At 34.4% G+C, this 14478-nt stretch overlaps 1 protein-coding gene and 1 non-coding gene across 3 annotated transcripts; one reads left to right on the top strand and one right to left on the bottom strand.

Moving 5' to 3' along the window:
- Window positions 1–4565: 4565 nt before the first annotated feature.
- On the bottom strand, window positions 4566–4672 carry LOC145135021 (small nucleolar RNA R71). The gene has a single exon (XR_013719502.1). It is a non-coding gene; the product is annotated as a small nucleolar RNA R71 (small nucleolar RNA).
- Window positions 4673–11060: 6388 nt separating this feature from the next.
- On the top strand, window positions 11061–14401 carry LOC145128875 (superoxide dismutase [Fe], chloroplastic-like). Of its 2 annotated transcripts, XM_079063654.1 has the most exons (8): window positions 11061–11200; window positions 11541–11606; window positions 11776–11964; window positions 12059–12230; window positions 12335–12408; window positions 12513–12539; window positions 13966–13989; window positions 14070–14401. In XM_079063654.1, exons 2-8 carry the CDS (start codon window positions 11577–11579, stop codon window positions 14193–14195), a joined length of 642 nt encoding a protein of 213 aa, XP_078919780.1. In that variant the 5' UTR covers window positions 11061–11200; window positions 11541–11576; the 3' UTR covers window positions 14196–14401. The 2 variants fall into 2 exon arrangements, with proteins under 2 accessions (XP_078919780.1, XP_078919781.1); XM_079063655.1 differs by lacking the exon at window positions 12513–12539.
- Window positions 14402–14478: the final 77 nt, after the last annotated feature.

Genomic DNA, 14478 nt, shown 5'->3' with positions numbered 1-14478 from the left:
TTTGGACATGGGGAACTTGGACACTTCAGATTCAAACTCTATTATTTTGGGAAGGCCTTCTATGAAAACTGCAAAAACAAAAATTGATGTTTTTAATGGAATGATTTCAATGGAGTTTGATGAGGAAGTGGTTAAATTTCAAATTAATAATGATGATTTTCCTTCTGAAAGTATTTCTGTCAATTATATGGGTACCAGCAGTCCTTTATTAGAGGGCTGATGTGAGTTTTCTAATGTCTTTGTGCAAGAAAAATTCGCAGACATGAATTTACCATACACATCAGGGGAGCTGGCTACAGATAAGCTTGGGGAAAACAAAGGAGGGATCTTGGTTGTTGAAAAGGAATTCGTAGAAGCTGATAAACCTGAAAAGAAGTTATCTGAAGGGGCTGAGACGGGGTTAAAAAGAAACAAACTTTTGGAAGAAAAAGAGGGAAATGTGATTTCTGATATAAATTTGAAAAGAAAGGAATCTGAAAACAATAATTTTGGGAAGAAAAAGAAGAAGATCAGAAAACGGAAGAAGTTTGAAAATAATTTGAAAAATATATCTGAAGACAATCTCGAGTTTTTCCATGCTGTTGAACAAGTTCCAGATCCACCAATCTTTCCATATTTAAAGGGATCTGGAGTCACAAGAAAAAGAGTTGAGCTTCAGAGAAGTCCCAACTACACCAGTTAGATAATCTGGTTAGGCAAAGTCGAGCCAACGACTTTAAAAATGGGCGGCTTTCCGGGAGGCAACCCGATGAGTAGTTTTTACTTTTTATGCTATCAATAAAGAGATGGTCGCAGTTCCAAGCAAGCTTGGGGAAATCAGATTAGTGTAACATTTTGCATTTTTATTTAAAATTTTAATTTTTCAGTTTTTTTTAGTTAAATTTTTCAAAATTTTCTTTTTGTATTTTATTTTCTGCATTGCATTTGCATATAAAAAATTCAAAATTTTGAAAAATCCAAAAAATATTATATTTTCATTTTTATTTTTCTGCATTAAAAAAACAAAGAAAACCCAAAAATATTTTATTTCTAGTTATTTTTATTTTTATTTTCTGCATATAAAAATTTTAAAAAAAATCATTAAAAAATAAAAATTTTATATTTTACATGAGATGAGGATTCTTTTTACATTTGATAGCTCTGTTAAGATGAAGTGTGATAGTTACCGAAAATAATGGTCTCATTACAATCAATTTTAAGAATTATCTTTTCAAGTGCTTTAAATGTTTTCAATATGAACCAACATAAGAGTCGGATAATTTTTACAATGGAAGTGTGGGATGGAAAAACGAACAGTGTTTTGAAAATAATTTCCTTAGATGCCTTAAAAAGAAAACCTAGATTGGATAATCCTTATCATTCCTTGAAGTACTGAACCCTATAGTTTCTGCGCCTTTGAGGTTGGGAGGGAACTCTCGTTATACCCACAAAATAGTTATCATTTTTGAAGTATTGAAGATGTGGTGGGCCTCAAAGTAAAATCCGTGCTCAGTCAATATATATATGTTAGAAATGATATATCAAGCAACTTGAAGAAATCTGCAATTCAAAGTCAAATCAAAGTCAAGTTCAAGTTAAAATCAAGAAGCAAGCAAGTTACATATGAAGAGTTGATCAAGACGAAGAAGATGTGTGGTATAATGAGATTGATCCTTCGATAGTGGAATCATAGGGGTAAGCTTGGATTTTCTGTCCATAATGGAGCCTACCGCGTTTACTGGACGAGTTCAGAAAAAAAGGAGGGGTTGGTCAAGCTATGTTTTTAGAAACGAATTTTCGTGAAATTATTTTTAAAAATACACTGTTTTCACAAATTTAATTCGGCGTAAAAATTATTTGCTCAAGCTTGGTTTAACTTATTATATGAAATCTGAATCGTTAATATAAAGAATTGAGACTGTTATCTAGGTAGTGATTTCATTGGAGCTTCCTCGTTGTGAAATCTGATCATATGAACAAAAAAATAGTGAAGTGTTTTGATAAAGTTTAAATTTTTAGTTTCCTTAATCTTGTTTTAGTTTTAATTCTAAGTTTTTTTTTTTTGGTTATCTACATTATTCCATTTGTTTATAATGTTTTATCTTTTTCTTACTTGATGGCAAGTAAGGTTTAAGCTTGGGGAGATTTGTTAGATGCCATTTTATGCATCTTATAGAGTAGTTTTTATCATCATTATAGCATCATATTTTGTACATTTGCATGTCATTTATTTAAACAATGTTCAGCTCATGTCTTTCGTTAGAATTCCCGTACTGCTCATGTTTTTATGTCAATTTCAGATAGTTCGAGTGGAGCAGTGCTTTGGGAGTAGTTGGATGCGCGTTTGGAGCTTAAAATGAAGCTTGGGACTTATGAAGGATTATGAGGAATGTTTGGAAGATGCTTTGGTCAAGAAACATTCAATTGAATTGATCACACAAAGATAGAATATGCAATCGAAAGTTAAAGGATGTTACTGGCAGCTTTGACCCCCTGTCAGTATTTTGACCATATCTCGAGAACCGTAACTCCGATTGACGCGATTCAAAATGATCTGAAAAGTAGACAAAATTTCGGACGTCATAGGCACAACCTGCGATCGCAGGTTGTCTCCTTGCGATCGCAGGTGACCCTTTTTGCGATCGCAGGTTGCCTTCGAGGTTCTTTTGTGCCCAAAATTCATCCGGGAGTGAAAACTCAATACCTGCGATCGCAGGCTGTGTACATGCGATCGCAGGTTGGCCAAAAAGTGTCAAAATAGCATCCTACTTCATTAAAAAGGCACCAGACGCGTTTATTTCAAAACCTGCGATCGCAGGTTGTATACATGCGATCGCAGGTGCGCCGTTTTTGCTGTTGGACGTATAAATAGACCCTGATAGCATTCCTGTAACCTAAGTTGGCGATTCCAGAGGTTCCAGACGACGAAAATACGATTTTGGAGGTGTTTCTTCTCCGATTTCATCAATTTCTGAAGATCTGAAGACTGTGGATCATCTCCTACGTTTAGTTTAGTAAGATTTAGTAGTTTAATGTTTCTTTTTATTGTTTTAGATCAGATTTTAGCCATGTCTGGCTAAACCCTAGTTTTCAGTTCTGCAAAGACAATTACTTTTCATGTGATTGATCATTAGATCTGGTTTTTGATTTGTGTTTCTATCTAGATCCTTCAGTTTTGTTCTTAATGAATGTTTGATTTTGATTCTTGTTAGTTTGATCACCTAGCTAGGGTTTTATCATTCCAGTTAATCAGTTATAGAATCCGTAATTGTTCTAATAAATTGGTAAAAGTAACAAGTAATAAATCGGTTCCGTGTTTGGGATTTGACTTTATTATAAACTGAAAAATCATATCTTTACGCTTCCGAGCTTGTGAGAAGTATTGGGTATTGCTGGGAATTTTACAAAGAACTTAATGCAACTTTTCTGATCTTAATTAAGAGCTTGTTTGATTAGACAGTAAAAAGTTAGGGTTAATTGAAGAGCTTGTTTTGGTTAACTAAATAAGGTAAAAGAGAAATTACTAGAGCTTGTTAGTTTTTCTCAGTACCAGCTTAGATAGAACGCATCTCAAATAATCAGATCTGGATCAGTTGCATGATTAGGAAAGTCACAGCAGAGCTGAAACCATTTTTATTATTGATTTTCGTTTACTTTATTATCACTGCATTTCTAGTTATTAGTTTTAATAAAAAAAACCCCCCTTTTATACTCTGTTTCTTGACTAGATGTGCCTGATGCAAAAAGGCATTGACTTTTAGGCTGTGTTCCTGAGGATCCGACCCTGCTTCCCTGTGCTATATTTTTAGTGCAACCAGCAGTGATAAATTTATTTGTTTAATACGTGCGCGAATGTGTGTTAACAAATTGGCGCCGTTGCCGGGGACACGGGGCTTTCTAATAGTTTTATGCCAAGAATTATTCGTTCAGGTACACCTTTAGTTTTTAATCCAGAAATTGAGCGAACTGCAAGGAAACTGAAGAAAGAAGCAAAAAAGAAAAAACAATCAGCTGGTCTCTTTGGTTCATCATCTTCCATACCCCCAGAAACCTCCACACCACAAGGCACTCCCTTGTGGAACGAACCAGATCCGATTTTTCCTAAAGTACCCCCATCTTCTCCTCAAAACAACCCTTATAAAACTTATTCCCCACCTTCCTCCGTTAAATTTGAAACCACAGACTCTTCAGAAACCGAATCTGAAGAATCAGACATGAGTGGAGACGATGCTGAAAAGACCCTTAGAGAGTGGGCCACTCAAGAGGTCAACCAGCAGCCCCTTTGCATTACATTTCCAGAAGCCCAGAACTTCGAAATCAAATCTGGGCTGATTCATCTTCTTCCCAAATTCTGCGGATTGGAAAACGAAGACCCACATAAATTCCTCAAGGAATTTCATGTGGTTTGTTCAGGAATGAAGCCTCATGCTGTCACAGAAGACCAGATAAAGTTAAGGGCATTCCCCTTTTCGCTTCAAGATTCTGCAAGGGAATGGTTATATGAAGTCCCATCTGGTTCCATCACCACTTGGACAGAGCTCGCGAAGCTGTTCTTAGAGAAATATTTTCCAGAAACACGAGTCTCCAGTCTCAGAAGAGAAATCCTTGGTATCAAACAAGGAAAAATAGAAGCTTTACATACATACTGGGAGAGATTTAAGAAGTTGTTGGTCCATTGCCCCCAACATGGAATTAGTGATTACCAGCTCTATAATTGTTTCTGTGAAGGTCTGACACCCATGGAAAGACGTCTGATAAATGCTTCCAGTGGTGGTTCCTTGGGTGACATGACCCCATCTGAAATCAGAGAGCTAATTGAAAAGTTGGCGATCGAGTCTAAACATTCCGGGAATGAAGACGAGTGGTATCCAGATCAGCCAAGAGGGGTCAAGGAAGTCAGCAATGTTTATCTGGAAGCTCAGATATCTGAATTGACAAAAGCTGTTCTGCTCTTGACTAAAGAAAAAGCAGCTGCAAAGAAACAATGTGGGATGTGCTTGAAGACTGATCACCCTACAGATATGTGCTCAATATTGCAAGAGGATACAGTTGCAGTCAAAGCTGTCGGGGGCTACCCACAGAATTTTCAGAATAATTATCAGCAGAAACAACAATTTCAGCCTCCACCCGGATTTCAGCAGCAGCGAAATTTTCAGCAGCCGGGTTTTCAGCAAAAATTTCCAGAATCAGCAGAATTCTCATTTTCAGCCCAACTTCCAGAATTTGAATTACCATAATCAGAACACACAACAGCAACCCAATAGTTCCATCATGGCCTTAGAAGATATAGTGAAGAGTCTTGCCACGAGCACCCAAGCATTCCAGACAGAAACCAGAGCTAGTATCAAGAATCTGGAGCAGCAGGTGTCTCAACTTGCCACTTCTGTGGGTCGTCTGGAATCTCAAGGAAGGTTACCGGGCCACACCGAAAACAATCCGAAGCATAATGTTAGTGCTATTTCCTTGAGAAGTGGGAAAACATACACATGCCTAAGTGCATCTGAACCAAAAAACGAATCTGAAGACGAATTTGAAGAAGTTCTGGTAGAAGAAGGAGATATCGAAGAAACTAAAAAAAGGAACTGAAACAGAAGAGTATGAAGAAGTGTTAGTTGAAGAATTCGCTGAAAAAGATAAAGAAAAAGAAACTCCAGCACTACCCAAGCCAATTCTGAAGGAGTACAAGCCATTACCTCCCTTCCCATCGCGACTGAGGAGCACGAAGCGCGAAAGAGATGGTGAGGACATTATGGAAATTCTTCGCAAGGTTGAGGTAAATATCCCACTTTTAGATATTATCCAACATATCCCTCGCTATGCTAAATTTCTGAAAAATTTATGTATTTCAAAGAAAAAAATGAAATTTAATGAGATTGTAAAAGCTGGTGAAAATATTTCTTTAATTTTGCAAAAAGGTTTGCCTCCAAAGTGCAAGGATCCGGGGATTTTCTCAGTTCCTTGTAAATTGGGGAACCTTGATTTTTCAAAAGTCATGCTTGATTTAGGAGCTTCAGTTAATGTCCTTCCCTATTCTGTTTTTGAAAAATTAAAAATAGGAACTTTACAAAAGACCAGGACAATTATACAGTTGGCTGACCACTCGACAGTACACCCAAAAGGTGCACTGGAGGATGTTCTTGTCCAAGTGGATAATCTGATTTTTCCCGCTGATTTTTACATTTTGGACATGGGGAACTTGGACACTTCAGATTCAAACTCTATTATTTTGGGAAGGCCTTCTATGAAAACTGCAAAAACAAAAATTGATGTTTTTAATGGAATGATTTCAATGGAGTTTGATGAGGAAGTGGTTAAATTTCAAATTAATAATGATGATTTTCCTTCTGAAAGTATTTCTGTCAATTATATGGGTACCAGCAGTCCTTTATTAGAGGGCTGATGTGAGTTTTCTAATGTCTTTGTGCAAGAAAAATTCGCAGACATGAATTTACCATACACATCAGGGGAGCTGGCTACAGATAAGCTTGGGGAAAACAAAGGAGGGATCTTGGTTGTTGAAAAGGAATTCGTAGAAGCTGATAAACCTGAAAAGAAGTTATCTGAAGGGGCTGAGACGGGGTTAAAAAGAAACAAACTTTTGGAAGAAAAAGAGGGAAATGTGATTTCTGATATAAATTTGAAAAGAAAGGAATCTGAAAACAATAATTTTGGGAAGAAAAAGAAGAAGATCAGAAAACGGAAGAAGTTTGAAAATAATTTGAAAAATATATCTGAAGACAATCTCGAGTTTTTCCATGCTGTTGAACAAGTTCCAGATCCACCAATCTTTCCATATTTAAAGGGATCTGGAGTCACAAGAAAAAGAGTTGAGCTTCAGAGAAGTCCCAACTACACCAGTTAGATAATCTGGTTAGGCAAAGTCGAGCCAACGACTTTAAAAATGGGCGGCTTTCCGGGAGGCAACCCGATGAGTAGTTTTTACTTTTTATGCTATCAATAAAGAGATGGTCGCAGTTCCAAGCAAGCTTGGGGAAATCAGATTAGTGTAACATTTTGCATTTTTATTTAAAATTTTAATTTTTCAGTTTTTTTTAGTTAAATTTTTCAAAATTTTCTTTTTGTATTTTATTTTCTGCATTGCATTTGCATATAAAAAATTCAAAATTTTGAAAAATCCAAAAAATATTATATTTTCATTTTTATTTTTCTGCATTAAAAAAACAAAGAAAACCCAAAAATATTTTATTTCTAGTTATTTTTATTTTTATTTTCTGCATATAAAAATTTTAAAAAAAATCATTAAAAAATAAAAATTTTATATTTTACATGAGATGAGGATTCTTTTTACATTTGATAGCTCTGTTAAGATGAAGTGTGATAGTTACCGAAAATAATGGTCTCATTACAATCAATTTTAAGAATTATCTTTTCAAGTGCTTTAAATGTTTTCAATATGAACCAACATAAGAGTCGGATAATTTTTACAATGGAAGTGTGGGATGGAAAAACGAACAGTGTTTTGAAAATAATTTCCTTAGATGCCTTAAAAAGAAAACCTAGATTGGATAATCCTTATCATTCCTTGAAGTACTGAACCCTATAGTTTCTGCGCCTTTGAGGTTGGGAGGGAACTCTCGTTATACCCACAAAATAGTTATCATTTTTGAAGTATTGAAGATGTGGTGGGCCTCAAAGTAAAATCCGTGCTCAGTCAATATATATATGTTAGAAATGATATATCAAGCAACTTGAAGAAATCTGCAATTCAAAGTCAAATCAAAGTCAAGTTCAAGTTAAAATCAAGAAGCAAGCAAGTTACATATGAAGAGTTGATCAAGACGAAGAAGATGTGTGGTATAATGAGATTGATCCTTCGATAGTGGAATCATAGGGGTAAGCTTGGATTTTCTGTCCATAATGGAGCTTACCGCGTTTACTGGACGAGTTCAGAAAAAAAGGAGGGGTTGGTCAAGCTATGTTTTTAGAAACGAATTTTCGTGAAATTATTTTTAAAAATACACTGTTTTCACAAATTTAATTCGGCGTAAAAATTATTTGCTCAAGCTTGGTTTAACTTATTATATGAAATCTGAATCGTTAATATAAAGAATTGAGACTGTTATCTAGGTAGTGATTTCATTGGAGCTTCCTCGTTGTGAAATCTAATCATATGAACAAAAAAATAGTGAAGTGTTTTGATAAAGTTTAAATTTTTAGTTTCCTTAATCTTGTTTTAGTTTTAATTCTAAGTTTTTTTTTTTGGTTATCTACATTATTCCATTTGTTTATAATGTTTTATCTTTTTCTTACTTGATGGCAAGTAAGGTTTAAGCTTGGGGAGATTTGTTAGATGCCATTTTATGCATCTTATAGAGTAGTTTTTATCATCATTATAGCATCATATTTTGTACATTTGCATGTCATTTATTTAAACAATGTTCAGCTCATGTCTTTCGTTAGAATTCCCGTACTGCTCATGTTTTTATGTCAATTTCAGATAGTTCGAGTGGAGCAGTGCTTTGGGAGTAGTTGGATGCGCGTTTGGAGCTTAAAATGAAGCTTGGGACTTATGAAGGATTATGAGGAATGTTTGGAAGATGCTTTGGTCAAGAAACATTCAATTGAATTGATCACACAAAGATAGAATATGCAATCGAAAGTTAAAGGATGTTACTGGCAGCTTTGACCCCCTGTCAGTATTTTGACCATATCTCGAGAATCGTAACTCCGATTGACGCGATTCAAAATGATCTGAAAAGTAGACAAAATTTCGGACGTCATAGGCACAACCTGCGATCGCAGGTTGTCTCCTTGCGATCGCAGGTGACCCTTTTTGCGATCGCAGGTTGCCTTCGAGGTTCTTTTGTGCCCAAAATTCATCCGGGAGTGAAAACTCAATACCTGCGATCGCAGGCTGTGTATATGCGATCGCAGGTTGGCCAAAAAGTGTCAAAATAGCATCCTACTTCATTAAAAAGGCACCAGACGCGTTTATTTCAAAACCTGCGATCGCAGGTTGTATACATGCGATCGCAGGTGCGCCGTTTTTGCTGTTGGACGTATAAATAGACCCTGATAGCATTCCTGTAACCTAAGTTGGCGATTCCAGAGGTTCCAGACGACGAAAATACGATTTTGGAGGTGTTTCTTCTCCGATTTCATCAATTTCTGAAGATCTGAAGACTGTGGATCATCTCCTACGTTTAGTTTAGTAAGATTTAGTAGTTTAATGTTTCTTTTTATTGTTTTAGATCAGATTTTAGCCATGTCTGGCTAAACCCTAGTTTTCAGTTCTGCAAAGACAATTACTTTTCATGTGATTGATCATTAGATCTGGTTTTTGATTTGTGTTTCTATCTAGATCCTTCAGTTTTGTTCTTAATGAATGTTTGATTTTGATTCTTGTTAGTTTGATCACCTAGCTAGGGTTTTATCATTCCAGTTAATCAGTTATAGAATCCGTAATTGTTCTAATAAATTGGTAAAAGTAACAAGTAATAAATCGGTTCCGTGTTTGGGATTTGACTTTATTATAAACTGAAAAATCATATCTTTACGCTTCCGAGCTTGTGAGAAGTATTGGGTATTGCTGGGAATTTTACAAAGAACTTAATGCAACTTTTCTGATCTTAATTAAGAGCTTGTTTGATTAGACAGTAAAAAGTTAGGGTTAATTGAAGAGCTTGTTTTGGTTAACTAAATAAGGTAAAAGAGAAATTACTAGAGCTTGTTAGTTTTTCTCAGTACCAGCTTAGATAGAACGCATCTCAAATAATCAGATCTGGATCAGTTGCATGATTAGGAAAGTCACAGCAGAGCTGAAACCATTTTTATTATTGATTTTCGTTTACTTTATTATCACTGCATTTCTAGTTATTAGTTTTAATAAAAAAAACCCCCCTTTTATACTCTGTTTCTTGACTAGATGTGCCTGATGCAAAAAGGCATTGACTTTTAGGCTGTGTTCCTGAGGATCCGACCCTGCTTCCCTGTGCTATATTTTTAGTGCAACCAGCAGTGATAAATTTATTTGTTTAATACGTGCGCGACAGCATGTTAACAGGAAGACAAACAAGACATCACACTACGATTCCCTGATTTCAATACCGGACTCGTGGACGAGTCCAATCTCGAGAGGGAAGGAGTTGTTACAGCCCAACAATTACCAAACCTTGAAGGAGCCCAAAGACCCCAAGCTGAAACTTCAACCAGACCCAAACGAGTCATCAAAAGACCTGCACGATTCCTTGAATAAGCATGTGACTTTACCAAGTCAAAACAGTTAGCAGTGAATACTTCTAATTCTCTTGTTTTCTGCATATGTTCCTAAATAATTGGGTTCCACTTTCAGAAGTAACCCACGTAGTCAGTTAGCTGCACTTTTTCATTCCTTTAGCTAGTATTTAAGTATTGTACTTTTTGGTTTAATGACTATTCAGAAAATTGCTCCAATAGTTGTTTCTTTCTTTTGTTCCTGGAGGTTAACCACCTCGAATTCGGTTCTATCAATTTCACAATCCAAATCATTACCACCCCATATGTTTTGTGAAGGTAGAGATATATTACTTGGATTTTCGAATTGTGATTATGGAAGCGCCATGAAAATGTTTAATCGACTTGAAAGTTTTTCAATGTCATGCATCTTCCCGAAGCGAACCAAGGCAAACCTTCTTCCTTGTTCAATAATGTGTCCCACTTTAAGACATGCTTCCCACAAAGTATAGTTTTTCCACAATCATGCAGGAAGTTACGAATGAAGAACATGACGGTTGTCAAGTTGTTAGCCCTCCTTTTCCTTCCGGCCACGTACTGTTGGTCTTGGTCTTGGATCCTCCTTATGATGGTTCGTCTTCCTATCCCTTTCTCTCTCCATTTGTATGGCTCATACGTTATGAGCCAGATAGTTACCTTTAAGTAGTATCTTTAAGTAGTATCAGATTCCAATTTACACCCACCTTAAAAATATATTTATTTACTATTTTTTTGGATATAAATTCACATTCAATAACCAATTTTACAAGACCATTCACATTTCACACTCATATGTGGGCCCACACACGTAAATTTGATAAATATATAGATCAGTACAAGCTTTTTGATAGTACTAGTTAGACTGTACTAATTGTAGTACAAAACTTAACCAACCCCCCATTCGAGACATTTTCAACATCTTCTCATCTATATATCATATTAAGATTCCATTTAATTGTAGAATTTGGTGGATTGTCACGGAGCTTTTACAAAGGCCACACAGGAGCAAGTAAGTTGTCTCTGTTCGACTTCGACTGTTTCTTCCAAATTCATTATTCTAACTGCAAACGATTGAACATGGATACAATTTCTTGGGTTTCTGGGGAAGTAACCATGGGTTTGGACGAAATATCTCTGTCAGTATAGTCATTTTTATCTGGTTTATTTGTGATTTCATAAGGATTATCCAGATAAAACCCTAGTACGTAACCTCTTTCAGATACTTATTACTTGTGTTTACACGTGTCCCAACGTGGTTTGGCTCCAAATAAAGATGCAAGTTTTCTGTTAAGTGTTATCTTCTTCATCTTCTAACTGTTTGAAGAAAAACTACAATATTTATGTTACAGAGACGTTGATCTGTTCATCTGACGATATCAGACAACATGGATCTGAAGCCTCTTCCTTTTGCACTGGTACGTATGTACGCCTGCCTGCCTATATATATTACCATACGTCGTTATTTGCATGATGTACGTGTTTATCTCTGTAATATATATATATATATATATATATATATATATATATATATATATATATATATATATATACTTCCTGTGTTACATGATGATACATCTGTGGTAGGATGCCCTTGAGCCACATATGAGCAAAGAGACTTTAGAGTATCATTGGGGAAAGCACCACAGATCTTATGTGAACAACCTAAACAAGCAAATAGAAGGAACTGAACTAAATAAAATGACATTAGAAAGCATAATTTTGACTTCATACAACAAAGGTGATATTCTTCCAACCTTCAACAATGCAGCACAGGTATGCCAACATGCCATTTGTTGATTTTTTTAAACTTACTTTCAGTGGTGTCAGATTTTTTAATGTAAATCCATTAATTGTTCAAACTCTTCAGATATGGAACCATGAATTTTTCTGGGAGTCTATGAAGCCTAATGGAGGTGGAAAGCCTTCAGGAGAACTTTTGGAATTGATAAACACAGATTTTGGTTCGTTTGAGAGCCTAATCAGTGAGTTGAAATCAGCTGCCACTACTCAGTTCGGTTCTGGTTGGGCTTGGCTTGTATGTAAGTGTTTGTTGGGTTAAAGCTAAAAAGTTTGAAATAAAATAAAATGCACCCATTAATGTTTTGATGAGTTTTGACATTTCTACCCTTGTGTTTCTTTCTAGACAAAGAGGAGGAGAAGAAGCTTGTTGTCGTGAATAGCCCAAATGCAATTAATCCTCTTGTTTTGGACTACCATGTGAGTTAAAAACTAAAGATAATAATTATAACATTTTTATTGTTTTTTTAACCGTGCATGGACTAACTAAGTATAAATTGGTTTCTTTTTCTTCTATTTTGTAGCCTCTCCTCACCATTGATGTTTGGGAGGTAACAAACTAACACATATTTTCATATTTCCCTTTCATTATAAAGAAATGAAATTTATGCCCCATATACACAATTCGTCATTGCCGTTTGTCATTTCAGTTGAAATCAATAGATCCCTAAAACTTAATATTTACAATATAAAAAACACTATTATTGCTTAACCCCATAATAGTCATCTTCTTTTTACAAAAAAGTTAAAGGCCAAGGCCAGGTCTATTGTGTGCAATTAAAACAAGCAAACTAGCTATTTGATTGTTCATTAAGCATTTAAAATATAAATGAATATAAACAATGTTTTTGCTAAATTTATTGAAAACCAATCTTTATTTTAGGAACTGAGCAATAACAGTTTTATAAATTATAAATAAATTAATATAAATATAAATATAAGTTATGTTTAAAAACATCAATATAATTAAATAGAAATAAAAACAATATTAACTTGCACATAAAATTATTAACAAATATAATTAAAATCAAAACATTTCATTAAAAGTTAATTAACTTAATCAATTGGAGAGAATTGAAGAGGAAATTCAATAAATAGAAAGAGAAAGGGAAAAAGAAAAATCGAAATACATGTCAACACGAATAAATAGGCAACATGAATTTCTAAAACATATACACAAAACATTTGTGTCGTGTATAAAATTGTCGGGTCTATTTGTATTCACATATGGATCCACCATTTAAAAAAATAGCATTTTATTATGTACTCTAATAAATAAATTTTTTTTGCCACATGTCACACTCTTATTCATTTTGTCATATGTCTCTTTGTGGTTATTTTTAATTAAAATTTTTTCACATGTTCTTTTATGTTTTTATTTTCTATTTTATTAAATTCTACGTAGTATTTAAATGTAATAATTGTAATAAATATAATAATGAATGTATACCAATTTCATTAATACAATTTTCCTTCTACTTTCAAATTTTCAAAATTAAAACTCAATTTTTTTCCTTCGTTTGTTTATTTAAACTATTTTTTTTATTTAAAAAAGAATAGGGCATTTAAATTTCAATAATTCAATATTTTTATCATTTTTCTTATAAATTCAAACTCTTAAATATTTAGATCTTCATATTTAATTTTTTAAAAACTTGTGTAATACATGGATCTTATAACAAGTTATTTAGAGCAGAGACACGATATAATTCTCCTTCATGTTTCACCCTCTTTATACCCTTTTAGCCATGCCCATTTTATTTTGATTTTACACAATGGGTCTTTAAACTCAATATTTTCATAATAAGCATCATTATTTTGTTTTTGTATAAAGAAATATCGAGTTGAATGATCTATTGTGTAAAATTAAATTAAAACAATAATGACCGATTGCACGTCATTATCCCATAAATAAATAAAACTATCTTTATGACACATTCATTTTTAATCTAATATGTTGTTACTTGTTACTTGTAGCATGCATACTACCTCGATTTTCAGGTAAACTTGTCCCTTTTAGCCGCTTAATCAGATGACATATGAAAGGTTGATTAGCGAAATTGAATCTATTTTATTTACAGAACCGTAGGCCTGATTATGTATCGGTGTTCCTGGATAAGCTTGTGTCTTGGGAAGCAGTTAGTTTGAGGCTTGAAGCAGCCAAGATTTTAGTGGCAGTGAAGGAAAAAGCAGATGGAAGCAATTAATGTGGACGTTATAGAGCCAATGGAGTTTGAGCAATAAATGATTGTAACCATATTTGACGTTATAGAGCCAATGGAGTTTGAGCAATAAATGATTGTAACCATATTTGTAGGGCTGTAAACGAACCGAACGAACACGAACGGGGTTTGTTCATTTTCGTTCATTTAAGTTATCCGAACAAATAAATGAACACGAACGGATAAACAAACGAGTTTTCTTGTTCATGATCGTTCGTTTAACAAATTACATTGTTCATGTTCGTTCGTTTATGTTCGTGAACATGCT

Source organism: Lactuca virosa, chromosome 8, assembly GCF_052849685.1.
Source record: "Lactuca virosa cultivar CGN04683 chromosome 8, Lactuca_virosa_CGN04683_v6, whole genome shotgun sequence".
NCBI classification, from domain to species: domain Eukaryota; kingdom Viridiplantae; phylum Streptophyta; class Magnoliopsida; order Asterales; family Asteraceae; genus Lactuca; species Lactuca virosa.
This window is presented reverse-complemented; position numbering and strand designations above follow the sequence as displayed.